We start from the raw sequence: 21,157 nt of genomic DNA, 5'->3' as shown, positions 1-21,157 counted from the left end.
GATTAAAGAGAAAGGAGAAAGAATAAGGTGAATAGTTCTGCAAAGAAAGTGAGAAGGAAGAAACAAAAAAAGGTTAAAGAAAGAGCGAGAAAGATAAAGAAATAAGGTTTTGAAAAATGAGTAGGTGAAGAAACAAAAAAAGTCAGAGAGAGAGAGATGGAGAAACAATAAAAAAAAGTTGCATCCTTGAACGTTATACTGTTCACGAATAAGCCGATGGAATGATTTTTTTTTTTTTTCTTTTTTTTTTAATCATTTTTCATTAGCCATTTTAGCTAAAAGTGAAGAATGATTCGGCTTTATGAGTGCTCTAACAAGAAATCAAGTACTAACCATCTTAATTGGCTTATTATTACTATTTATCAATCACTAACCATCTTTATTGGCTTATTATTACTATTTATCAAGTACTAAACATCTTAATTGGCTTATTATTACTATTTTGGGTTTAAGAGTGCGTCGAAAGAAACTCTATTGAAGTTCAATCTAGGTTGCTTTTTTTATGTCTGGCAGAGGTAGGATTGTTCTATAGATAGCAGTAGAAATTAATAGTTGAAAGATTGAAAAGAGAACTCAAGAAGAGAGAAAATAATGATTATGAAAATAATAACTTAAAGAAGCAAATAGAAAAATAATTCTAAAAGGCCGAGATTTAATTGATACTTCAAAACTGAATTTAAAAATAATGACCTGCCTTTATATATGCTAAGTTTGTCTACTTTTGAAGCAAAATAATCGGAGAAAAAGAAATAAATAAAAATACAAAAACAATCCTAAGCTTGAAGACAAAGCAAATTATTTGTAGAAAAAGTAAAAGATATTATTCTAAAAAGAATCCCCAAATATTATGCACAATTCTTTTTATTCTCTTGTAGATATTTTCTGTTAGGATAGTTCTGTGTCATTAACTTTATTTTCATTTTTTTGTTTTTTTAATTACATGTCCGCACTAGAGGAAGAAAGAGATTCAAACTAGTAATTTTCGCTTCATTAAGCGTGATCCCAACCAATTAAATAACCTCTTGGAGACTCTATGTCATTAACTTAGTGTATGACAACTCAATTACTGATTCAATATTTTCTCGTGTCTCACTTTTGCTAAGCAATACTAAGCAACCATGGCCTTGCATTAATTACCGGCATAAATATAATGTGTTGCTTTGGGTTCCAACCAATTTAGGGTTTCATGTGTTGAAGCATAATATTTTGAGATCGAGTATCAATACAAAATGATCAAACCATAAGTAATATTTTCGGTACAATTTAGTTTTATTTTTTATTATTTTATCCTTAGCTGTCTGATTATCCTTTTCTTTTCTGCACAAATAATATATATCTTCTGATCATAATATATATAAAACATTTATCCTTTATGAAGCATATATAACCCATCATTTATTGGATCTTATTTTCTTTTTGTCCACCTAAATTTACTGCCCTTCAAAAACTCAATCCACAATAGAGAATAGAGAGGGAAGACAAGGGCGAGCCAATTAAGTTGAGGAGGAAGGAGAAGAATATCTCCGGCCGCCACCGTTTACGTGCAAGTTGGCTATGCTCCGCACGCCATCCTAATTATGTCGGCATAAGTAGTGGCACCCATCGTCCTTTAATTAGGTTTTACTCATATGATATTAGCCACTTTCATTTAATATATATATATATATATATATATATAAAATTTCGTCACATGGGTGAAAGTGTAGTCCTACACGTTGATTTTTTTAAAAAAAAGTTAAATGAGAGAAAGACACAATTAATAGACACAAATATAAAATGTAGAAGGATATATAAGGAGGCCAGGGTGTCGGTGGCTCCATCAGAGACAATATAAGAAAGACAGCATACATGATACATTGGGTCTAGCTAGTACTTATTGGCGATAAATGATCATAGCCTATTAGCCTCTGCTTTTCTCTTTATTTAATTATATCTTCGGATCGGATTTTACCTTTTATTTTATTTTTGACCAACGACTATATCCCTGTCCCATGAGAAAATGTTAAAATAAATAAATAAATGATTATAATGATCCTACTACACACGAGGACGACAACCACGATTTACATCGCTCTCAATTTTTATGATCAGAATCTTATTATTTTATTGTCTCTTTATTTTTTTAGAAAATAAAAATGTATTTATAATAAAATTAACTGAATATTCTTTCGTTCAAATAAATAAGAGAAAATTCTAATTCACCATACATATAGGCCAGGGTTTCATTCATACGTATGTTTTTTTCATTTTTTGGTAAGGATTTAATTATACCATATATATATATTGTTCTGGAATGAGAAATTTCCATTCCGTCCAATAATTGATGGGTTGTTGGGTGAGGATCTTAAGTATATATAGAGAGATCGAGAGGGGTACGACTACAAATTACAATGCTTTCACTTCAACCACCTTCTTCTACGCTTCCCAACTACTTACAAGAAGATGAACTGCCGCAAGAATGCAGCGACGTCGTATCCTCCCTGCCTAGAGAAACAGGCTGGGTTGCAAAATATCTCCATCAATACCAAGGTTGTTGGATCACAACTAGATACATGAAAGGTGTTCTTGCATTCCAAAAACACTTCCAAGCTCACCACACCGACATCCTCCTTGTCACCACTCCCAAAGCCGGCACCACTTGGTTGAAGGCCATCTTGTTCGCCTTGGTCAACCGGGTGCGCTATCGGCCGGACCCTCTACAACACCCTCTGCTCACCAACAACCCTCATGTTCTTGTGCCCTTCTTGGACATCAATCTCTACACTCAAAGCCAGGTTCCGGACCTCTCCTCCTTTGCCTTTCCAAGGCTCTTTTCAACTCATTTGCCTTTTGCTTTGCTGCCGACGTCTGTCAAAGACTCGGCTTGCAAGATTGTGTATTTGTGTAGGAACCCTAAGGACACTTTTGTCTCACTTTGGCACTTCACCAACAAGTTGAGACCAACTGCTTGGGGCACCAATTCACTTGAAGAGGCTTTTGACAAGTTTTGTAGGGGAGTGAGTTTGTACGGGCCTTATTGGGACAATGTTTTGGGATATTGGAAGAAAAGCTTAGAAATGCCTCAAAAGGTACTTTTCTTGAAGTTTGAGGAAATAAAAGAGCATCCAGCTGCCAATCTGAGGAGACTAGCTGAGTTCTTGGAGTGCCCTTTTTCTCTAGAAGAAAAGGCCCAAGGCGTAGAGGATAATATCTTAAGGTTGTGCAGTTTTGACAATCTGAGCAACTTGGAGGTGAATAAAAGTGGAAAATTGCCTGCTGGCGAGGAGAACAATGCATATTTTCGTCATGGTGAGGTTGGAGATTGGATGAATCACTTGACGGTGGAGATGATAGAAAAATTAGACCGCATCACGGAAGAGAAGTTTCATGGAACTGGACTAAGAGTTTAGATATTACTCGGGTTGCATCATCATTTTCATTATTATTATTGTATAAACCTCTTGGTTCTCATCAATGTGTGTGATATCTGTGTTCTCTGATTCGATTGTCAACTTGTTTGTTGACATCCGATCAATCTTCAATAAAATGTCTTGTGTGTACTATGCTTCGATCGATTGTCAATGTTTATGTTGACACTTGATCAATCTTCAATAATATAATGTTGTTTGTATTCTCTGATATATATATTGTCACTCTTCAAGTTGGATCATCATTATCATTACTATTATGTAAAATTAAAAAACTTGGTTATATATTGCCAATGTGTATTTTGATTATCTGATCAGCCTCCGAGTAAACTGTTTGTAGTATTTTCTGATTTTTCACTCTTTCGTATATGTGATAATATTAACTAAGATTTTGTTTTGATATTTATGTCGTACGTTTAGCACACCTATGATTGAATTATATATAATCAACAGGTTTTAGTGGGTTGTGAGTCATATGAGGAGTGGTTGTGCGGAAGTATAATAATAACTAATGGTGAATAAATCAATTCCCAAAGTGGGCCAAAAAAACTAAGGCAAGGATCTGGACAAGGATCTGGACAAAATTGAAGGATCTGGACAAAATTGTCCAGATCTGGACAATTTTAAAATAGCTAAGGCAAGGATCTGGACAAAATTGTTCCCTAGCTAATGACGAATTTTTTTAAAATTATCATTTAATTGACAATATTTCTCTTAAACTTTTAACTCCGATAATATCCATTCAAATTGTCTTTAAGGAGTAGCTCAATCGATTGAAGATCACGCCTTATAAAGCGAAAGTCACTAATTCGACTCATCATCCTCCCTCTTGTGTGGACATGTCCAAAATTCACTCAAATTACAAAAAAAATTCAATGTCCCCCTAATAACGAAAATACCCTTAATAATTTTTTAAAAAAAAAATAAAAAAAAATTCCAAAAAAAATTCCAAAAAAAAAAAAGCTAAAACTAAAACTTTTTTAAAAATGGATAAGTTTATATGAATTAGCTACAAACCAATTTGTAACAAATTTCTGTCCCTATCTCCGCTATCGGGATTTTTGTTTCCTGTCTCTTTTCCCACTAATGATACAAATTTTTAAATCACATATATATGTTAGGTGTAGTATTACATTCGCAGAGATCTAATATCGGGATTTTTAATTTGTCGCTAGGTTAGTTGCAAGTTGCCCACGAGCACCCCCTCCTAATATTTTAATAATAAAGCCTGATGATTAAATTAAAAAGGGGAAAATTAATTGTCCACATCCTTGCCTTTTTTTTTTTTGGGCCCATTTTGGGAATTGATTCCTTAATTATTATTATGCTTCCGCACAACCATTCATATGACTCACAACCCACTAAAACCTGAACTTTTAACTGTGTTGATTATATATAATTCAATCATAGGTATGCGCTAAACGTACGACATAAATATCAAAACAAAATCTTAATTAATATTATCACATATACGAAAGACTGAAAAAAATCAGAAAATACAACACCCTCTCCTCACAATCAGTCCTCACGTTCTTGTGCCCTTCTTGGAGCTTGACTTATACAATAAAAAAGAGGTTCCAGATCTCACCTCCTTTACCTCTCCAAGGCTTTTCTCAACCCATTTACCTTATTCCCTGCTACCAATATCTGCAAAGAACTCTACTTGCAAGATTGTGTATTTGTGTAGGAACCCTAAGGACACTTTTGTGTCAGGTTGGCATTTCTCCAACAGGTTCACACCAACGAGTATAGGTTCCTTAATTCTCACTTGAAGAGCTTCAGATATGTTTTGTAGGGGAGTAAGCCCATTTGGGCCATACTGGGATCATGTTTTGGGATATTGGAAGGAAAGCTTAGAAAAGCCTCAAAATGTACTTTTCTTGAAGTTTGAGGAAATGAAAGCACACCCCATTGCCAATCTGAGGAAACTGGCTGAGTTCTTGGGTTGCCCTTTTTCACCAGAAGAAGAGACAAAAGGTGTAGTGAATGATATCTCTAGGTTATGTAGTTTTGATAATTTGAGCAAGTTGGAGGTGAATAAAAATGAAAAGTCGTGGTTTGGCGTAGACAATAAGGTATTTTTTCATCGAGGTCAAGTTGGAGACTGGACGAGTTCCTTGACAACTGAGATGATAGAGAAATTTGACCGCATTACTAAAGAAAAATTTAATGGAACTGGAATCACATTTTAAGTACTCAGGTTGCATCATCATTTCCCTTATTAATATTGTATTATGCGTTGGCATCTAGTCAGCCTCCAAACTTTATGTTTTTTGTGTTTTTGATTCGATTGTCAACGTACGTGTATGTTGACATCATATCAATCTTTAATAAAATGTTGTTTGTGTTCTCTAATTTGTCACTCTTTAATACATGTGATACTAATAAAATCTTGTTTGGCTATGTACTTTGTACAACACAACTATGATTGACCTTTTAAGTTTCTCAAAAGTTCTAGTTTTAGAAGGTTATAATAAGTGATAAAAATGGTAATGCGGAGTTATATTAATTTGACGGCAATAATATATCGAGAAATACTAGATACTATAATTCTATTTAACTGACTAATCATCTGCTCATAGTTATGAGTTATGATCACATAATTGAAGCTTTTTATAAAGTACGTGGATTCACTACTGGCTCCCATCACCATATAATATGATTGCAAATGCATTTTCGGTGTTACTCTGTCTACAAACAAAGAAAACCCACCTCTCTCTCATGATCATGTTTTCCATATTATATATTGACAGAGAGATTGGCGCCAAGTTAGTAGAATATTAATTTGATTTTGTTAGAATATTTTATATTATTTTCTAGGGTTTATTTCCTATCTTAATTAGTATAGGGTTTCTTGCTTATCATTCATAGCTTTTATATAAATAGAGATCTCTGTAATACTCTTCAATATACTACTCAATATAATGTAGTCCTTATATGCTTCCGCTCTCTCTCTTTCTTTCGCTCTCCAATATATTTAACATGATATTAGAGCCAATTTATTGTGGCTTCCAACATCTTTGACGGTTTTCAGGCATCCTTTGCGTGTTCTACGATTATCCCGTAATTCCAGTCGTTCACACGCCACCTCAAACCTCTAAAGCTGGGCTGCAAATCTTTTACACGCCTTCACCGCAGTCTCATCTGGAAAAGTAATCCCAAAATCAAGCTTGCAAGGCACGACGGCCGCCACGCGCTATTCAAAGTTGATGTCGTTCCCCATGCGCCACTTCCTTCAGTGGATCAGCCTCAGTAGCCATGCCAAACAACATATCAGACGCCGACAAATCCATATTTGTCGAGATCTCTGCCGTCCAAGCTTTCATGCGCCTTCACGCCCATCCAAAAAGTTTTGTCAAACCACCACATGCCACTGCCATTCTGCCACAACAGGTGGATCAGCCTGGTTTCCACACCATTCGGTAGATCCGTCACCGACCATCCAAGAACTGTTAGGAAATCAGCCAACCGACGCTGCACGTGCTCCCACGCTCCACTACAGTTTCTGCATGTGGGATTCATGCGCCTTGGCGCTGCCGCCTGGAACGCGCGTGTAGTACACACGCCAGATGCCTTCTCTTCTTCTCTCCAGCCATGTGTCAGCCTCACAGAGTGCCACGTCAGCCCTAATGCCCACGTCATCACCTCCAACCCGGTTTACCGAGTTAGACCCGAGTCAGTTCTTTTTAGGTTAGACCATATTCAATGGTCCATATATAGGTTTTGGCTAATTTTGGCCAAATCAAACCGGCCCGGCCACCACCATCAATTCTGTCCATCAAGATTTATTCAATAAGGCTCTAGCCCAAGTCTCAGGCCCAGTTCATGGCCCAAATCATTCACAGCCCAGCAAGATGGCCCAAATCATACAAGATGGCCTTCAACCAAGTGGTGCCGGCTTTGAGAGTGCATGGTGACAAGAACTCCTTTGACGTATCTAGTTGAGATCCAACAACCTTGGTACTGATACATAGAAATAAGTTGCAATGGCCAGCCGCCTGCTTCTCTAGGCAGGGAGGATACGACGTCGCTGCATTCTTGCTGCAGTTCATCTTCTTGCAAGTTGTAGGGAAGCGTAGAAGAAGGTGGTTGAAGTGAAAGCATTGTAATTTGTAGTCGTACGTATTGCGCGCCTTGGAGTCTCTCATGCACCTTGTTTTGTGATTCATATCATATATCCCTATCTCTATATATAATTAAGATCCTCACCCAAACAACCCATCAATAATTAGGGACAGAACTGAAATTTTTTTATTTTAGAACCAAAATGTAAATGAAATTGGGACATGGATGTTATTGGTTGCTCAAGAAGGAAAATAAAAAGGTGAACTCAGAAGACGGTATAATTAAAAAAAAGCAGAGGCTATCATAAATTCATTGACAAGAAGTAGTGAAACCCATACAAAGAGAGATTTCAATTCACAGGTTCATGACGTTTTTTTTTTTTCTTCTTCTTCTTTCCTAGTGGTTTCGACACTGTACTTAACTCATAAAAAATAAATAAATAAATAGAGATCTATTTGTATATTTTCTCCTTTTAAATAATAACCAGAAAGACAGAAGAGTATTGATTCATGAGAATAAAAAAAACCTTCTTTCAATGTTTACAATATCCTAAGTAATCTGTTTATGGCCAGGCCAGGGAAAAGAAAAATAATGCATGCACGTGCTATATATATATACCCTCAGGAGTCAGGTCACCAACTCCTATTAATTCAAAGAAAAATAATGCATGCATGCACGTGCTATATACTCCCACCGGTCACCAACTCCAATCCTAAGTAATCTGTCACTCAGTTCCTTGACTGCGTAAATAACTAAACATATTAAATTCAAACAAAAATGAACTTGACCAAACTTCAAAATGTAGGTTAATTAAATTTGATCTTCACCCACAGTTAATACTCAAGTTAAGCAGATGAAATGATCTATCGACCACAAATGATGGACGGAAATCTTGGCTAATTAAGCTTAATTATGCATTACACCTAGCTAACATCGTGAATGATTGAAAAATTTGTATCATTAATTAGAGCATCTCCAGCAGTAAGAAGTATTCTACTTAGTCAAAAAGCACAATTCTCTATTTTAGCTACACATTTTTTAATACCAACTCTAACTAACAGATTATTTATTTCATTCTTTATTTTATTAAATATTATTTTTTAATCTTTCGTTTTTTTTATCCACAACCACTTTTGCATCATCTTATAAATTGCAATAAAATTGATTCACACAGCATACTTGTGTGTTATTTTTATTTTTTCCATTTTTAGTTTGTCAATTATATGCATGCTACTCAATTTTTTGGGAGAGTTTTTAATGATTCAAAAGACTTGAATTTGTATCATAAATTCATGAACAGAGAAGAGAGAGAAACGTTGAGGGAGACAGAGAAGAGAGAGAAAATAATGTGAAAATAATATTATATTTAACAATCTAGTGTGCTGCAATGAATAGCAATATGAAGCTATTCACTGTAGCAGTTTAGGTATAATAGGTAATATGAAGCTATTCTGTTAGAGCAAAAAAAATGACAAAAATAGCTAAATGTAGACAATATCTTCCTTTTAGCTACACTGCTGGAGATGCTTTTAGTGGAAAAGAGACGTACAAAAAAAAAAAAAAAAAAAAAAAGGGTCAAATATTTACTCACTGTTAGTCTGTTATAAATGCATCTAGTTTTCTTATCGAATATAAGATAGGGAAACCAAAAGCAAATTATTCTTCTCTTTCTCTTTCTCTTTCTCTAGAGACTAGATCGATCAGTAGTGTAGCAATAATTGATTTGGCAATCGAGTAGCTAGCGGGGGAGTGGGGTACTACGTCTATAATTTATCATGTCGTTGGTTGGGGGTACGTGCGCCCATGCCTTCAGATCCATACGTCTTTGATCCCACAAAGATCTAGCTCTTCAACGTTAGAATGAAGCCAACTACTCTCCCCCGGCGTTACACTGGCCAATTGGATTTCCCTTAATTTATCTACTATTGGACACCCTTGAGGCACTTTTAATTACTAGTTGTTTTTGTATTTGTTGAGGTGTAACAATGCCACTCCGATCAAGTAAATAGATAGCTCTTAAAATATGCTTTGTAATGTACGATTTCAAATCCCATAAAATGCGTTTTGGCTTCTCTCACTGGATATCAATATATTGATTTTTAGATAAGATATGATGGTCAAAGGCTCGATCTAATAAATGGTATCAGAGTTAAGGTCATGGGTTTGAGTTGTTGGCCGGAGTGTCACATTGAGGGATTGATTGTTGAGGTGTAACAGTGCCACTCTGTTCACTTCGACGGCTTTCAGAACATGTCTTGCTGATTGCAATTTCGAATGTCATACAAGGTTTTGGTTTCTCTCAATTTTCAGAGATGGTTAAATGCCCAATCCAATGGTAATTGCAATCGAGCAAGTTTATATTATAGGCAACAATTTTGTCCAATATATATTCTTTTTTCTTTTTTTTTTCTTTTTCTAGCTTTTGGTATTGATACAATATTATTGCTGCCAAAATTACTTCCGCACAACCATTTTTGTGGCTTATAATCTACTAAAACTTAGAACTTTTGAGAAACTTAAAGGTGATTAATATATATATATATATATATATATATATATATATATATATATATATATAATTTAATCATAGTTGTGTTGTACAATGTAAATATCCATACATGCACTATTTTATTATTATTACATATATCAAAGAGTAATAACACATAAGAGAACACAAAAAACATTTTATTGAAGATTGATCGGATGTCAACCATAGACATTGACAATCAAATTAGAGAACACAAAGAACATTTTATTGAAGATTGATCAGATGCATGTCAACATACACGTTGACAATCCAATCAAGAACACACACACACAAAAAAAAAAAACATTTTATGTGGAGGCTAACCATATGCTAGTATACACAATACAATAATAAGAGAAATGATGATCAAACTTGAATTCCTAAAATCTTAACCCAGTACCACAAAACTTCTCTTCAGTGATACGATCCAATTTCTCTATCATCTCAGTTGTCAAGCAATTCAACCAATCACCAACTTGACCTTGACGAAAAAATACATTATTCTCTTTGCCGTTGAACGATTTTCCATTTTTGTTCACCTCCAAGTTGCTCAAATTCTCAAAACTACATAGCTTTGAGATATCATTCATTACACCATTTGCCTCTTCTTCCGGGGAAAATGGGCTCCCCAAGAACTCAGCCATTCTCCTCAAATTATAAGTAGGCTGCTCTTTCAGTTCCTCATACGTCAAGATCAAGAGCACCTTTTGAGGGTTTTCTAAGCTTTCCTTCCAATATTCCAAAACATGATCCCAGTATGGCCCAAATGGACTTACTCCCCTACAAAACATATCAAAGGCGTCTTCAAGTGAGAGGGTGCCTGAACTTGTTGGTCTCAACCTGTTAGCGAAATGCCAAAGTGAGACAAAAGTGTCCTTAGGGTTCCTACTCAAAGACACAATCAGCTTGCAAGTGGAATTCTTTGCAGATAATGGTAGCAGCGAGTAAGGTGAATGGGTTGAGAAAAGCCTTGGAGAAGTAAAGAAGGTAAGATCTGGAACCTCTTTTTGGTTGTATAGATCCATATCCAAGAAGGGCACAAGAACATGAGGGTTGTTTGTGAGCAAAGGGTGTTGTTGAAGGTCCGGATAGTGAACCCGGTTCACTAAGGCGAAGGAGATGGCCTTCAACCAAGTGGTGCCGACTTTAGGAATTGTTGCAATGAGGATATCGGTGTCATGAGCTTGGAAGTGTTTTTGGAATGCTACAACTCCTTGGATGAACAAATTTGCAAGCCAAACCCCTTGATACTGATAGAATGTTGTTTCACCTTCCATCCAGCCGTCTCCTTGTCTAGGCAGGGAGGATATGAGGTCCCTGCATTCTTGGGTCATTTTGCGGTCTTGCAAATACATGTTAGTGGGAATTAAGGGTATATAGTAGTAGTATTTGGATTCCCAACTTGGGTTTGGGGTTGATATTACAAATCTTTCCATGTATATATATATATAGGAACATCCTAATTATTAGCCTCTTTATGGGGTAATTTCAAAATAATGCATGATTGAGGCTTTTTTATAAATTAAGTGTTGATTCACTACTGACTACTGGCCCCAATAACCATATTATATGATTGCAAATGCATTTTCAGTGTTACCCTCTCTACAAACAAAAAAAACCCACCTCTCTCTCATCATGTTTTCCATATTATTGACAGAAAGATAGGCGCCTAGCTAGCTAGTAGAATATTAATTTGATTTCCCATTATCATCTATATTTTCTAAACGCAATTGGGCAATTTTAGCATCAGTATGTTTCCTGCAACTTTTGTAGCCAGTGTTTATTCTTTATCAACGACTTCATTATGATTTTTGACAGTATGTTTTCTGCAACAATCATTTCACTATGGTTGTTGCCTTCAACGGTTGAGGCTCTTTATTGAGTCCTTTTGCCGTTTGCTACTGTCTTGTGCGGCCCTTAAAAATGTCCGACTTGTTTATAGTTTTTTAGAATCATAAATGAAACTATTGCCTACTGTTTTTCTGTATGTTTGTACTATCTCTACCATTTGGGCTGTGTTGTTGGGGTACCCACCTCCTTATTGTTCGATCCTGTAACCCGATTTCTTATATTTCAATTTTTTTTTTTTAAATAAATAATTGGGCAACTTTAGAAAAGTCGTGATAAAGAAGGTAACCCTTATTGCTGTTTTGCCATTGCTGATAAAAATGCTTTACACGTGAGTAGTGCTGAGCCACCCCTAAAATTATTAAAAACATTATTTTAATAAATATTTAGATGGTGAGATATATTATCATATATAGGGTAGGTTTGGATTTCTAGAATGAATGATAGGTTTTGAATAATGTTAGCCTTTGTCCAAGTTATTTAGATTATTTAGATTGTGTCCTGTTATGCATATACTTGTTAGGTTTGTGTCTCACATTTAAAAAAAAAAAAAAAAAAAAAAAAAAAAAATTTGTTAATATACCTAAGTGGACTCAGATCATGTTTGAGATTGTGTTTAAAAAATAGAGCTTTTAAGTAAAAAAAAAAAGCTTTTTGGCAAAAGCTTCATTTTTAAACTTCTACTAAAAGTGTTTTTTTTTTTTACCATTTTTTAGTTTTTTGGACTCTTAAAAGCGCTTTTAATTTTTTTACCAAACAAATATTTTTTTCTTCAAATTGGCTTTTTGAGTGTTAAAAACACTTTTAGGCCTTTCAAACGCAATCCCAAACAAGTCTTCAAGCTCATTAGCTTAAGTTTTTGGACTAGATGTAGTGTCTTAATATGTATATTAATTTACTCTTATTTGACTCCCTTGGTGTTTCTCTCCCCAACACATGCAAATTGATGCATCATACGTGGTGTTTTGTCACATTATCAATTTATATACTAATGTTAAGCAATTTGATAGAAGGATAGATTACATTCCACAATGATAATGTAGCAATCCTAACAAACCATTGCATCAATCCTCTTTTTTTTTTATATATATATATATTAAGGATTGGTTGAAGCTGTCATGTTATTATTGTAGAATAAAAATATAATATCTAGCCTTACTTTATATAAATCTTAAGTGTTCTCTAACTAACAAATAGTGCTTGATGCAGCAAAACAATATATTATTTCTGCCATATATATTCCTCTAAGAAAAGAAGATGGTTCACCAATAATTTAATAAAAGGCTTTAGAGATTAAAAATAAGCTAATTCTCTAAATATCAAAAGAGGTTCGCTTAATCTTTTTTTAAAAAAACAAAACAATGACAAGACTGAGGCCATTATATCTTGCACATTCAAAATTATCCTTACAAATAAATGTTTTTTAAAAGGTCTGAAGGGGCCGGGCCCCCACTGGTCCTAATGTAGCATCAAGCATGGGCAATGGCCAATGGGTTTTGATCTCCCCTATATCATCACAATTATAGCACCCATCACAAGAAAACAGAAACATCTAAAATATTAGGTGAAGAACTGTGATCACATGGCGAAAGATTTGAAATATTTAACTAGGTTTTTCCCCCTATAGTTTACTTTGCTGACATGGCAAAGGGGATGACGTGTTATAGATACGTGGTTTAGATAAATGACATGATAATTCCTGCGTTTTAATTAAGTCAGTAATTAAATTGAAACATGTGCTTTGTGTGTGTGTGTGTTTTTTTTTTCAAGTCCATATAAGGAAAAGAGAGGAATTCGAACTAGTGACCTCCGCTTCATTAGGCGTGGTCTACAGCTGATTGAGCTACCCTTTGGGAACAACATGTGTTGTTATATAATTAGATTTGCCTCGGCAAACCAATGGAATATGTCAAGATTTCGAATAAAACATCATAGTAGAAACTTATTTGTTATTTTCACATACCATAGGAAGCTCTCAAAATATTTTTATACTACAGTGAGCTTATTGCAAATTAGTGTAACCAAAACGGCTGATTCTACATTTTTTTCCTATAAAGTAAGGGAATAATCAATCAAATAAGAGAAAGCCACATGGGACTAGGAACTATTTATCCAAAGTGCATAAGCACTTCGCCAATGTTATGGTATAGTAACACACTATGAATATGCTCCCGATTTACCTGAGAGGGGGGATATTAGCATTCTATTTCGGGCCTCATGTCAAGACCCCTTTGGGAGGCAATAGCCTTATTTTTTTTTTTTTTTTTTGATAAGTAAGTAACTGACTTTATTAAAAGCGTAAGGCGCCCCGAAGTCTTATAAACTCACTAAATCTAGCCCTCACCAAAAGAATCCATAAATGAAGTCTTTCCCCCAAAGAGTTTCACAATCTCTGCCTGTTGAGTAACCACGAGCAGCTTCTCACAACAAAATTTCCAAAATAAGCCAGAAGAAGATGAAGAATGAACCTTCAAACCTTTCAGCAGGAAGATGCACTTGTGGTCTTGGGTTCCACGAAGCATTCCAAACAGTTTCTAAATTGAAAAGCAAGAAAATTTCCCTCCTTAGACATGAAAAACTAGAGTAGAAAGAAACAATTGGGTGAAAATATCCTGTACCAAAAAAATGACACAGAAAAGACTAGAAGCAGAAATTACTTCATGGCTCAATATCAGGCACCCCCAATAAGAAGGAACTTTGATCGCTGGATCCAAGAAGTGGAATGTACTCTGATCCTCTCACATGAGCACTAAAGCAAGCTACAAAAACAACTTAAGTTAAACTTGAAAACCAGTAAAGTGGAGTTATGTACCTAATCAGAGAAATCTTATACAGTTCATCATGCACGCAAAATACATTCAAAGCTGACATTCTCATTTTTATTAACCAAAAAAATGTTATGGTTGAATAACTCTTCAGAAATATTGTTCAGATTTTAGAATATTTCCACTCAAAAATTGGAAGTTCACAAATAAATAGTTAAAAGTCAAGGGGAAAGAAAGACTCGAGAATAATTAACTTTTCTGATTTCTTGCCAATATCTTTCAGTCCCGCCGGTCGTGAGTTGTGTCTACCTCTAAAAAGAAACATGTTAATTTTTTCCAACTTATCTGAGATGTTGACAAGCACCTTAACACATACATGCATGCATGCTACTTTACCACCAAAGCTCATGTTTCTTATTATGTAATCAGTTTAACACATGTTAATGCATCCACAAACAGATGTGCACTTCCCATGAGTAATAATGTCATATATAGTGCTCAAGTTTTAAAAAGTTCAAAAGAATACTCCCAATCAATAGCCTCTTTCCATAACGACAAATTTGTCAAAAATCCTTTTCTACATCAATATATAAATGAAGATTCTGCATGTCTATTAGTACTTTTTATTATTATCTAGATCATGTTAACTAGTAATACTCTACAGGATTTTAACATGTTTCATCTATTTGAAATATAACAGGTCATGCTTACAAATTTGGGCAGGAAATTTGTCAACACAATACCATTCTCTATTTTCATTACGCTTTGGAGCATTGTATCCATCTTTGTCTTCATATCAGAACTATCATCCATATCTGGGACTAGAAGAGTCAGCATCCTGTAGATATCACGTACAAACCTGCATATCTTCTCAGCAAAGTCAAGTTCACCTTCTGGTATTCGACCAATCGCCAACCGCATCAGCTCTCCAGTCAAGTCTGCAAGCTGTACAAGAACACTAAGCACCTCTTTTCCCCGGAAAAAAAAATAATAAGGAAAAAATAAAAGTGTGTGTGCAATCTTTAGACAGTTAGCCACGTAGTTTAGTTGTCCAGAGGTCAAATAAATAAATCAATTTGACCACTTTAATTGCCATGAGATTAACTACATCTACAAAGAATACACCATACTGGATGTCAACATATGTCCCATAGCACCACTGATGTCCCATTCAGATTTCAGACACAGAACCATCAATAGTCTATCATTTACAAAACAAAATATAATTAAAATACCATAAAGTTAATTAAGGCAATTACCCCCAAGAGATAGTCAAGGACATTAATCTGCAAAGGCTCAAAAGACGGATCACTAAGTGGTAACAAAGTCGCATTCATCTCATCAAGATTCAAAAGAGTCCCAGTTTTGCAGAATTTACAGAATGTTGCAGCTTCAACATATTCTTGTACCTGCAACCGGCCAGGCATAAATTGAGTCAACTTAGCTGTATATTTCAGGGCTAAGAGGGCTTCATAGGTTAGGAAACGAAAAGGCTACCCCAGGTGAGTATGCTCGTCTTAGCTTCCAAAAATCAGTCCCTTGCAGTTCTTTCACTAGTCGAGACATATACTGATCTGTCACAGCTGCCAAATCCTTTTCTGCCTTCTCCAAAACTTCTTCTTTGTTGTGTTTGCCAATTCTGTTTAATATGAAATTGAAACACCAATTTGTTAGTGTATATAAACAAGATGAAGCCCTAACAGAGATAAAATTGCCACAATATTTAATATGGTAGCTCATGGGGTGGGTGGTATTTTAATGAGGTTCATGAGTTGTACAGGGTGAGGTTAATAAAAAATATCAAGAGGGGCTAGGCAGAGTTTGCTAGTCATACTAAATTTGAGGTAGGAGGCAGCTCCAATATTAGATTTTGGCATGACTCGTGGTGTGTGAAGATCAAGCCCTTAAGGAAACTTTCCTAGATTTGTATAGTTTAGCTCGCATTAAGGATGCCTTCATGACAGATCATTTGGAGCTTTCTAGTGGCTTTAAGTGGAAAGTAAGCTTTATCAGAGCAGCTCATGATTGGGAGGTGAATGTCTTTGTTTTTCTTTTCAATTTATTGTACTCTTCTAGAGTGAGCCGGGCAAGTGAAGACAAACTTTGTTAAGTCCCTTCAAAGAGAGGGTTGTTCCACGTTATATTTAGTCGTATTGGGCTAACTTGGGTTATGCCTAAAAAGGTGGTTGATCTTTTCGCTTGTTAGAAAGGGTTGAGTGGCAGTCCCCAAAGTGCAGTAGTGTGAAAGATAATACCGCCATACCTTTTGTGGTGTATTTGAAGGGAAAGAAATGATAGGAGTTTTGGAGACCGCAAAAGGACGATGGTGGATCTAAAGTCCTTTTTCTTCAATACTTTTTACCAATATGCAGCAACTTTAGACTTACTAATTTGCTTTTCTAGACCCTTTTTCTCTTTCTAGTTAGGCATTTCTCTTGTATACCTAAATTGTGCCTTTTGCGCTTTTTAATGATATACAAAAATATAAACTAAAAAAAAAAAAAAAATCTCTCCCCAAACACACAAAATCAGGAAGAAAAAAAAAACCATTACCTGTGCACCTGAAATATGACCTTTTTGCTGTTAATGGTGATGTCACGACTTGCTTTCACCACTCTTTCACGTTTTTCATTCTACCAAAAAAAAAAATAGTAATATGGGTGGCAGCGCCAATAAATGAATATTTGTAGCAAACCACATAATGCCAATAACTTTTATTGTGCATAACTACAAGCTTGGGTATTTTGCAGAATGTATCCTCTTGTAGAGTGTTACAACTTCACACATTTTTTTATGAGGTAATGATTCATTAAAAACCACCAAATGGGGTGAAAGTGTTATGACCCAAGGAAAAGCGATAGCCATATCTGCGCTATCACCCTAAAAGGACTAGTAATTTGGAGCTTCCCTAAAATCACTTATAAAGTCTAACTTCACCTAATAAGTAATATGTGACTTGGTACCCATGAGCGTCTTTATAAACCACCCATTTTATATGAGCTATTTATCTTCCTAATATGGGACCGGGGTGTCAAGTTCATGTCATGCAGTGCTAACAATACCACATGGCATTACTACGTGGCTCTGGTGTCATTTGTTATGACTTAGGTAAAAGCGCTAGCACATTTACTCTATCATCTCAAAAAGACTAATCAATTTGGAGCTTCCCTACAATCACTTATAAAGCCAAGTTTCACCTAATAACTACGAAATATGTAACTTAGCACCCATGAGTGTGTTTATAAACCACTCACTCTATGTAACTACTCATATTCTCAATATGAGACCAGAGTGTTACAAAATGGCTACATGGAATTCATGCATCCGACTTCACACGACATCCATGCCCATGTCCAGTCATATAGTTATTAAGTAAAAGTACCTAATCAAGCAACTGCACTATTAGGCTGAATGCTTAACGCCAAGGACCTACCATGCAATTGTACTTTACAACTCACTTTGTTCACATCCTCATGCTGTGTACACATATTAATTGCCTGTCCACATATTTCACATGCAATGTGGAGGACCATCAAATGTAAGACAACACGTTGGATCAGTACACACAGATTTGGAGCAGTCATGATAGGAAAGAAAAGTAGATTGATGCACGACCAATAACTATTACAAATAAAAAGCACTACCATTTTTAGCTAAAAGCTGAAAGAACTGAATTCTGGGCAATCCTAAACATTGGAACGTGCCATTTTAATTTTTAACTCTTAAAAATCACTTCTGTGACGATTGCAGCTTAACCATATATTCATTGATTAAGACTCAAAAGCAACTAGATGGGAAGTTTCAAGCTAGCATCCAGGTTGCATCACAGAGTCGGGCAGTTTTAAAAAATGAATTCAAAACTACCGTTAACTCTTGGTTCCTTGCTTCCATCATAGATCAAGCACATTGACATAATACACAGAGAATCAGGTACAGTTTCCATGCTTTAGACGAGCTTGGGTAAAGAAGTAATCCCTTCTTTTTTTTCAAACCTAAAAATAAAATATAAAAGAAAAAAAAAATAAGGGAACAAGGAATTGAGGCTATCTCTATCATAAAACAGAATAATTCTAATCCCACCATAAAAAGTCCAGCTCAAAGGGACTCATTGGAGAAGAATTATCCATTGTGGAAGCCTAAAACTAGGCTTGGCCCTTACTCAATATAAGAAGTATATTTGGTCCAATAAGTCTCCAAGGTATTAGGCTGTTATTAGTAGATAATTATTTTAGCTATTTTTTTTTTTTTTTTCCGGTACAATGGACTGGAGGTAAGGAAGAGGGTCAATCGAATAAGGAAGCAGACAATTGGCTGGAGGTAAGGGTGGGTGAAGCAAGTGGTACAGGTGGCAAAGTGTCTTGTAGTCTGGATGGGCTTGATGTGTATTGTACAGACAAACAGGCATGGATGGGCAAGTATAGAATTTGTGCTTTGTAATAGGGAGGATCCCTTTGTTTGTGAACCTTTGAATTGTTTCTCCCCTAGCGTGTTTACCCAACCTGAGTGTTCAGAGCCTATGGCTTCTAGTTGGGTCTTGCAGAAGGTGAAGGATATTCGCCATTTTATTGGTCTATCTTGTGATGGGTTTGAAGGGCAATTTATGGAGCCGTTTACATCTATCATAGCAAGTCATAATCAGGAGGGATGGGTTTCTAACTCCAAAACAGTCTTCAGAAGTAATAGAGAGTTGGAAAGATTATCCTGCTCGATAAACTATGATTCCACCGGTGGAAATTCAAGCCGTAGCAGAGTGAAGGGGAGCAGTATCTTGGTTTATCCATGAAGCTCAAATTGTTATCATGGAATTTACTCAAATAATGGGAAGGCAGATGTTATTTGTCTTCGGGAGACCAAGATGGAGCTTATGTCCTATAGTATTGTGCATAGCTTATGGGGTTGCAGTCATGTAGATTGGTGTTGTTTGGATTCAACAATCGTCATTGCAAGTGCGCGTGGTACCTAAAAACGACAGTGAGGGGGCTTCTCGCTCCCAATTCCTTACTACTTTTAACATGACAAGCTCTTCTGTAGAGAACTTGAAAAGTAAACCAATGGGTAAAACTATTTTTTTCGACGAAATTTGGTGTTTAATTTATTCATGAACAACATTCACAGTCTAGCAAAGAAGTATAGCATTGTAATAATTGGCAATTTTATAGAATACAGTAATCGACATGGGAAAAGAGGGGTATGAGATAAAAGAGGCATTACGAGGCTGTTGAGGTATTCAGCGTATTTGCCGAAAGCGTCCTTCATGGAAGACTCGGTGGTAATTGTCCTCGACCTTTTCACTGAGCTCTGCAACGCAGACGTCCCTGCAACTGTTGCTGCGTAAGCGAGAGTATCGGTTTAGCGCTGTTAATCAAAGCACGGAACAGAGGTATGTGCGAGAGAGAGAGATAGAGAGAGAGTTACATTGTTGGAGGCGGTGGGGCTTCGTTGCCATGAGAGAGATCCTGTGAAATGCAGTGGAGTAAAACATCTGTCACTACTGGACACCCGAAGCGCCTTCTCTACCCTCGGGTAGGAACTATTAACCTTTTTTTCTTTGTTCTCTTTTTTTTTTGGGAAAAAATATAAAAAAGCCTCGTAAACTATCGGTCGTTTTTTATTTAACCTCCTAATATTTCAAAAGTGATAAAGTAACCCCCAAACTATTAAACTATTTCATTTTAGCCACTCCATTAATCAAAACCGTTCGTTTGGACGGAAACTGCAAAACGACGTCATTTTGTTGGGGGCTACTTTATCACTTTCTGAACATTGGGGAACTAAAATAAAAACGGTTGGTAGTTTGAGGAGCTTTTTTATATTTTTCCCAACAAATTTTTTTTTTCATAAAAGGGCATTGTAGTAACTAACCCATAACAAAACGACGTCGTTTTACAGTTTTCGTCCAAACTGACGGTTTTGACTAACAGAGTGGCCAAAATGCAATAGTTTGGTAGTTTGGGGGGCTACTTTATCACATTTGAAACATTATGAGGTTAAATCGAAAACGGCTGATAGTTTGTAAAGCTTTTTTATATTTTTCCCTTTTTTTTTTTTTAAATTTAATTTAGAAAGCAGGCTGAAAGAAGACCAGTATAGTTAGAGGGTTGCTAAGCATCTCAATATTTTTTTTCAAATTTCCTTTTCCAAATGATCTAGACCCCACTATATATATATATATATATATTTATTGAATGGACCAGATCATTTGGGAAAAAATGTTGAGATGTCTAGTATTATCTATATAGTTATTCTACCCGTGCATTACAATAGTAGCATCTTCCCCTTAAGAGCAGCGCATGAGATGCCTATATAATGTAAACCGCAAACGCTTTCTCAAGTTCAACTAAGTGATCGAGTCACAACATAATTTTATATGTCATTATTGTGTCTCTCTTGTGTTCCTCAAAATTAATGTGATTTTTAAAATCACTATTGAATTTATGATGGATTATTATTTAATTTTAATCAAATTATAATTTTAAAAGTCACATTATTTTCTAAGGAACACAAATAGAACAATTGGCATTACTTTCTATCCAAACGCAAAACAA

General features: G+C 35.6%; 3 protein-coding genes and 1 pseudogene across 4 annotated transcripts; 2 read left to right on the top strand and 2 right to left on the bottom strand.

Moving 5' to 3' along the window:
- Positions 1-2,379: 2,379 nt before the first annotated feature.
- LOC132179677 (cytosolic sulfotransferase 5-like) lies at positions 2,380-3,389 on the top strand. The gene has a single exon (XM_059592431.1). The coding sequence runs from the start codon at positions 2,391-2,393 to the stop codon at positions 3,387-3,389; it is 999 nt and encodes a 332-aa protein (XP_059448414.1). The 5' UTR covers positions 2,380-2,390.
- A 493-nt stretch (positions 3,390-3,882) lies between these two features.
- On the top strand, positions 3,883-5,599 carry LOC132178412 (cytosolic sulfotransferase 5-like; annotated as a pseudogene).
- A 4,780-nt stretch (positions 5,600-10,379) lies between these two features.
- Positions 10,380-11,354, bottom strand: LOC132178411 (cytosolic sulfotransferase 5-like). Its single transcript, XM_059590851.1, has one exon. It carries the CDS (start codon positions 11,352-11,354, stop codon positions 10,380-10,382), a length of 975 nt encoding a protein of 324 aa, XP_059446834.1.
- Positions 11,355-13,904: 2,550 nt separating this feature from the next.
- On the bottom strand, positions 13,905-20,133 carry LOC132179009 (uncharacterized). Of its 2 annotated transcripts, XM_059591616.1 has the most exons (8): positions 20,028-20,133; positions 19,824-19,939; positions 17,166-17,245; positions 16,110-16,251; positions 15,872-16,021; positions 15,356-15,557; positions 14,505-14,606; positions 13,905-14,381 (listed from the first exon to the last, which is right to left on the bottom strand). In XM_059591616.1, the coding sequence occupies exons 1-7, from the start codon at positions 20,092-20,094 to the stop codon at positions 14,506-14,508; spliced, it is 858 nt and encodes a 285-aa protein (XP_059447599.1). In that variant the 5' UTR covers positions 20,095-20,133; the 3' UTR covers positions 13,905-14,381; position 14,505. The 2 variants fall into 2 exon arrangements, with proteins under 2 accessions (XP_059447599.1, XP_059447600.1); XM_059591617.1 differs by lacking the exon at positions 13,905-14,381 and having other exon boundaries at positions 14,524-14,606; positions 15,324-15,557.
- Positions 20,134-21,157: the final 1,024 nt, after the last annotated feature.

This window comes from Corylus avellana, chromosome ca4, assembly GCF_901000735.1.
Source record: "Corylus avellana chromosome ca4, CavTom2PMs-1.0".
Classification (NCBI taxonomy): Eukaryota; Viridiplantae; Streptophyta; class Magnoliopsida; order Fagales; family Betulaceae; genus Corylus; species Corylus avellana.
The sequence above is the reverse complement of the archived record's forward strand: the minus strand, read 5'-3'. Positions and strand labels throughout refer to the sequence as shown.

Excerpts from the sequence above, each read along its gene's own strand:
- LOC132178411 (XM_059590851.1), bottom strand. The coding sequence starts at position 11,354 with ATGTATTTGCAAGACCGCAAAATGACCCAAGAATGCAGGGACCTCATA.
- LOC132179009 (XM_059591616.1), bottom strand. The coding sequence starts at position 20,094 with ATGTTTTACTCCACTGCATTTCACAGGATCTCTCTCATGGCAACGAAG. Across the intron at positions 16,252-17,165 it reads GTCATATTTCAGGTGCACAG|AATTGGCAAACACAACAAAG; the intron begins GTAATGGTTTTT and ends CATATTAAACAG. Across the intron at positions 15,558-15,871 it reads TCCTTGACTATCTCTTGGGG|CTTGCAGACTTGACTGGAGA; the intron begins GTAATTGCCTTA and ends GTTCTTGTACAG.
- LOC132179677 (XM_059592431.1), top strand. The coding sequence starts at position 2,391 with ATGCTTTCACTTCAACCACCTTCTTCTACGCTTCCCAACTACTTACAA.